Source organism: Pinus tabuliformis, chromosome 8 (genome assembly GCF_031772625.1).
Source record: "Pinus tabuliformis cultivar Carrire ecotype Pingquan chromosome 8, CPIR1, whole genome shotgun sequence".
Taxonomy (NCBI): domain Eukaryota; kingdom Viridiplantae; phylum Streptophyta; class Pinopsida; order Pinales; family Pinaceae; genus Pinus; species Pinus tabuliformis.
Genome location: NC_142294.1, coordinates 1,421,390,306 through 1,421,396,815, shown reverse-complemented (window position 1 = coordinate 1,421,396,815; position 6,510 = coordinate 1,421,390,306). Strand labels below are relative to the sequence as shown.

Here is a 6,510-nt window from a genome sequence, read left to right as displayed (position 1 = left end):
AGAGACCATTCCGCACGCAGATGTTGCTCACCCTGATCATCCGTCCTCCTCGTCTTCTCATCCTCCACCTCACCCCCCTAATTCTCCCACTCCTTTCTTATCTCCCTCCATTCTCCATCGGGATCGGAAAGAAACTCCTGAAATCAGCAAGGTATTGGAAGGCGAAGGGAAAAGGGAAAGCCCCCAGAACCCAGAGAACATTTCGGAAGAAGGAGATCAAGTGCAAATCATGGAAGTAGAACCCGAGAGTATTGATCTGCACGGATTAGACATCATAGAACTGGAAATAGCCTGCAATAAACAAGCTTTCGATGCCATACCTGAACTAGCACTCAACAAGCTCGAAATGGTCATTTCTCGAGCCTACTATCAAAGTCAACTGGGAATACAATCAGGCAGCCAATGGGACGGAAGTCTGCACTCAAAAAATCCAAAGAAGAGAGGCAGAAAGACAGATTTGCAAAGGACAATAGAGATTGGGAAGATCCTGGTGGATTCAGGCAGATGTGCACAGCTGACAAAGTACTACAAACCCTCCATCAACGGTTAATGATGAAGCTGGTTTCATGGAACATAAGAGGGCTCAACAGCCCCGGAAAACTTAGGATGTTAAAACATATGATCAGAAAGGAAAAACCACAAATGTGCTTTCTCCAAGAAACAAAGTGTAACAGTACAATGCTAGGTAGCATTCTTTCGAAAGCCTGGCCTGGTTGTAGATCGGTAGCTGTAGATGCCTCAGGAGCCTCTGGGGGTCTGGCAATTGCTTGGAATACGCAGGCGGTATCCCTCTCCGACTTTCACGCAACGCATCACCTTATTCAGGCGACCTTTCACATCTTGGGTACCAATGTTTATGGTAACTTGTCAAATGTCTACTTCCCACAAGATTCGGGAAGCAAGATAGCTCTTCTTGATACAATTGAAGCCCTCAGTAATAGCAGAAGATACCCGCTTTGGATGGTTGCAGGGGACTTCAACATGATAACGAATACTGACGAGAAGCTGGGAGGCAGGCGCAGATTGGAGCATGAAGACTGTCACTTCCGGGACTTCATTCAGGCAACCTCCCTCATAGACATGTCGTTCTGTAACGGCACCTTTACGTGGAGTAATCGAAGGTCAGGCAAATATCAAATCGCCTCAAAATTGGACCGCTTCCTCCTCTCTGACAATGCAGTCCACCTAGGAGGGGACATTTCAACAGCCATCCTTGCTCACTCTGGATCGGACCACTGGCCAATAGCACTTCAATGGCAACGGCCAGGTAACATAACCAAACGCCCCTTTCGTTTTGAAGGTTTTTGGCTCACGCATCCCACTTTCAAGAATTTTGTGAGAACCACTTGGGCCGCCTTCACCCCCCCTGAAGGATCTAAGATGTTCCAATTCCAGCAAAAGCTTCGTTTTCTTAAAAATCACCTGAAACGATGGAACAAGGAAATCTTCGGCAACATTTTCCAAGCGCAGCAAAAGCTCACTCAGGACCTGGAGACTCTTCACCAAAGGGTTATAATGGAAGGGCACACTGAAGCCAGTTTGGAGCAGGAACGCCTCATACATAGTCAGCTGGACAACAGAAGAAAGCAGGAAGAGATTTATTGGAAACAAAAGTCAAGGGTCAGATGGCTGAAGGAGGGTGAGCGTAACACTAAATTCTTCCACAGAACTACGGTGCAAAGAAGAATCCACAACAACATCCCCTTCATCCAAAAACAGTCAGGGGAAAGAGTGGAAACCCATGAGGGGATTGAAGAGGAACTCCTAAACCACTTCAAGCAGATTCATCAGGATGGAAAAGAAGATCGGCGACAGGCCATTCAAAAAATCACGAGCAACATTCCAAAAATCATCACGGAGGAACAAAACGAACTCCTAATGCGCCCCATTCTACCTCAGGAAGTGGATGATGCAATGAAGCAGCTTAAGGAGGGTAAGGCCCCGGGGCCAGACGGTTTTTCAACCACCTTCTTCCACTCTTTCTGGGACATGTTAAAGGAGGAGGTCTGGCAGATAGTTGAAGAATCTAGGGCTATGCGCTGGCTCTTGCCCTCTCTCAATGCTACCTTTATAACTCTCATCCCCAAGGAGGAGGACTCCATTACCCCGGAAAAATTCAGGCCCATTGCGCTTTGCAATGTTATATACAAAGTAATTTCAAAAGTCATAGCAAACCGTCTGAAACCTCTTCTTCCTGGGCTCATCTCCCCGGAACAGTCAGGGTACGTGGAAGGAAGGCACATAATGGATGGCATCCTGCTCTCTCACGAAATTATTCACTCCCTCAAGCATTCAAAGCAATCAGGTATGCTTCTCAAACTCGACCTCTCCAAGGCATTCGACAAATTAAGCTGGAATTACATTCATGAGATGCTAAAAGCTTATGGTTTCTGCTCTCCTTGGATCCGTTGGATTCTGAACATGATTACCTCCACTCATTTCTCTATTCTCGTCAATGGCATCCCCTCCCGCCCCTTTAATCCCTCTAGAGGTATTCGCCAAGGAGATCCCCTCTCCCCCTTTCTCTTCGTCCTTATGGCAGAAGGGTTAGGGCGGCACATCAAGCAAGCCCTCCTCTCACATCAGATCAAAGGCATCTCTGTGCATAACTCCCCAGCCACCTCCCACCATCAGTTTGTCGACGACACGATGCTTTTTGGGTATCCCTCTGCCCAAGAAGCCCACCGTCTAAAATCCCTCCTTCAAGATTTCTCGGAGGCCTCTGGCATGCACATCAATTGCGCTAAATCTCAGATTTTTTTCTTCCATACGCCGCCCTCAGTCAAAACTGCCGTTTCTCGCATCTTGGGGTTCCCAGTGGCCTCTCTGCCCTCTAAATACCTGGGTGCTCCCCTCTCGGCTTCAGCCCTCAAGCAACCTGCTTGGCGATCCCTTCTCGAGAAATTGGAAAATCGTCTCAATCACTGGACGTACAGATCCCTTAATTTAGCAAGCCGAATCGTCCTCATCAAATCGGTCTTGCAGGCTATGCCTCTGTACTTGTTTTCTATTTTAGCTGCGCCTAAATGGGTTTTAAAATGCATAAGAAACCTACAGCGCAACTTTCTATGGAGTAGCGCAGCTACAAATCGCAAATGGGCCTTGGTAAAATGGTCCAATGTTTGCATGCCCAAAGAAAAGGGCGCTATTGGATTAAGGGATCCGGAACACAGCAACTCCATCATGAACGCCAAGATCTGGTGGCAATGGATCACTAGTCCAGATAAGCCATGGGGGAAAATATGGACAGCCAAGTATGCCGGAGGTCGTCCTCAAGAGGAGCTCATCCGTTTCATTCCCACTGAAAACGGTTCCACAATATGGAATGCGGCCAAGCAACACCACCAGCTTATTCAGAAGCACAGCTTCTGGGAAATAAGAAACGGGCGCACTGCGAGATTTTGGACTGATGCCTGGAACCAACAGCCCAAACTCCAAGATATTCTTCACCCGGAGCTAATACCCGATGAGCCAAACCAACAGCAAGAAACTGTTCATCAATTCTGGGCCTCAGAGATGGAGCACAATTTTAGGAAATGGAAAAGGAGCGACCTAATCCTCCACCATGCAGGTACACAGCAGCAAGAAGAGCTCATGATTGAACTTAAAAAAAGAAGAATAAGGCAGGATAATGGCAGGGATATTCTCAGGTGGGGATACCTACCTAAGGGGGCTTACACCACTTCAGAAGCCTACAGGTTGTTATGTAACTTTCCCTCTCCCCCTGACCCTGTGTGGAGCAAGATTTGGAAGCTGGGACCTTGGCCAAAAATCGCCTGCTTTCTTTGGCTGGTAAGTCACAAAAAAATACTCACCTGGGACAAGCTAAGGAAGCGGAACTTTTATGGCCCCTCGATCTGTATGAATTGCTCTCAAAATGAAGAAACTCTCAATCATCTCCTAGACACATGCCCCTTGGCCAAGCTACTATGGGACAAGGTCAGTTTCCGATGTCAAAAAAGTTGCAGGGGAGAGGGCGACATCGTCAATTCCTTAAGACTCTGGCCAATGCAGCCCTTCAACTGCAAAATCCTTAACCATCTATGGAACATTGTTCCGGGAATCGTCCTCTGGAACATCTGGAAGGAACGTAACCAGCGAATCTTCAAAGACAAGCATTCACCATCAGAGGAAATCTGGAGCAGGATTCATAAGAACATTCAAGAGACCATGGCGCTTCAGGGTTGGACTAAGGAAGACCTCCCTTCCACTGATAACGAGCGCAACATATTAGACAACTGGCAGCTGCAGCTCTCCCCTGACTCTCTCAACAGCAACACTCCTATCATAAATAACAAGAACGACTGTCAATGGGAAGCTCCTCCCAAAAATTCATTCAAGCTAAATTTCGATGGGGCCTCCAAAGGAAACCCGGGGGCAGCAGGCTACGGAGGAATAATTAGGGACTCTGAAGGCAAATCCACACGGATCTATTTTGGAAACTTAGGGTGGGACACTAACAACTCAGCAGAGTTGGAAGGTCTATGGCAAGGCCTGGTGCAAGCAGGGACTCTCAACCTACAACCCCTAATTGTAGAAGGGGACTCACAGATTCTTATCAATATGGCCACCCGACTTCAGAATGGCTCGAACGCAAGGAAAGTAGCACCCAGTTGGAGACTCGAGGCAAGGTTGAATGACGTAGCACAGAAGATCAACAATTTTAGAGCCATCTCCTTCACACATACAAAACGGGAGGGCAACAAAGTTGCGGATCTCCTTGCTAACATAGGAACAGAGATTGATCATTCACTCTTATCAGGAGACACAAATATCATTGTTAACAGGCAGCAACTCCAGGAGTGTCATAGCCTAATCCTAGCAGAGGCAATGGTCCCGGATGCGGGTGTCTGCGGAGTGGACAAGGCAGTGCCACATGACAAGCACGGGCTGCCACGTGAAGAGGAATGGGCTTTTAATGCCCCAGGCCGTCGAAACGCAGGAATAGAGGAGGCTTCAGGGCATCCTTAATGGAGCCGCTGGAGATGATGGCAAGCCTGAGTTACGCATTCAATGCGGGTCACTTCACAAGAATTGGTAATGAGCATAAGAACGAGCGTTGGCTGGCGATGGAAGCACAATGCGGTGAGGGAAATTCAGGGATTGTTAATTGTCTATGTCTCGACTGGGTGGTGGAGAGCTGGGGTGAGGTTAGCTTCATTCCTGCGCCTCTGGGCCTGTGTCTACACTCTTTGGAGCTCCGTCTGGTTGCATTTAGGAGGCAGCAAGCTGCGGGAGGGATTCGCATACTTTATAGGTGCTCCGGTGTACAGTTTGAGGAACGGGTGGTCATCATGGTGCGCGAAAGAATGCCTTGCAGGAGAGGTCCTGGGTGTAGCGAATCCTCCCGCCCCCCTGCAGCGGACATTCATCACCACTGTTGCTGTGTTTATTGTTACAGAAGAATGGGAGCTAACCCAATTCCAGCAAGCCAAGTCATGGAAGTTGGCAGTTCTGTTGAGGGGGAGCCCAGGCTTCCAGCATTTGGCTCGGTTATCTTCTCACTGGGCAGCTCCGGGGACAATGAAGGAATTAATGCACATATCTCTGTGCTTTTCACCAAAATTCCAGCGGAGGATGATGAGGGGTCGTCACTGGTTCTGGCGGAGGACAGCACAGAGCATGGCAAGGGGAAGCTCCCGATGGGGGAGCCGTCGAATTCAGTGGCCAGCTCCGAGAGAGGCAAGGGTAAGCTCCATATGGGGGAGCCGTCTACTGTTGCGGGCACTTCCAGAGGAGAACGTCTTCAGCCTCCCCCCCAATTTCGAGGCCCTATTCAGCCAGCCCCTACGCAGAGTCCATTGGCTACGTGGGAAGGTGCTCCAGAAGGAGAGGGCATGAGCAGAATTATGGAGGAAGAGTCAGAGGACTAGCTCCCATCGACACTCTTGTGCTTTTGCTTCCGTTTTCCAGGTTGGGTCCTCTCATGTCGGGTTTTGGGGTCTCGTTAATGTCAATTTCCTGTTTTTTATTATGGTAGGTGTTCTTCATGTAGCTAAGTCCTACTTGCGGACATCACAGTCGCAGTGGGCGTGAAGTTGTGTGTTTGGTACTTGGTTTATGTCGCTGTTCGTTTTTTGTCCACTCATGGCTATGTCTTTAGGCCATTCTGATGGTTTATGTCACAAGTCTGTTTTGAGGTGCCCCTGCGTGGGTTATCACGATGTTACTCGGAAAACTCTCAGTGTCATGCATTTTGCTCTTTTTGCTAAAATCGCCCTGCGAGGCAATTTCATGAGTCGGTCAATGCCACCCATGGAGCCACTTATGGCCATGGGCAGCCAGCTTCCTTGGATGTAAAGTCTTTTCTGTACATATCAATATATTAGTAGTTAGTATTGCTGAGAAAAAAAAAAAAATATATATATATATATATATATATATACACACACACACACACACACACAAGGCTTTACTATTAATATAACTATCCCTTATTTAGTCAATGAGATTTATAATGTATGTCAATCGTATATGCAATACCACTTTCATGCTCAGAACCTTAGTATT

At 47.9% G+C, this 6,510-nt stretch overlaps 1 protein-coding gene across 1 annotated transcript; it reads left to right on the top strand.

Moving 5' to 3' along the window:
* Window positions 1-678: 678 nt before the first annotated feature.
* LOC149240919 (uncharacterized) lies at window positions 679-4,971 on the top strand. Its single transcript, XM_089370363.1, has 2 exons — window positions 679-1,564; window positions 1,724-4,971. Exons 1-2 carry the CDS (start codon window positions 679-681, stop codon window positions 4,969-4,971), a joined length of 4,134 nt encoding a protein of 1,377 aa, XP_089226489.1.
* The last annotated feature ends 1,539 nt before the right edge of the window (window positions 4,972-6,510 follow it).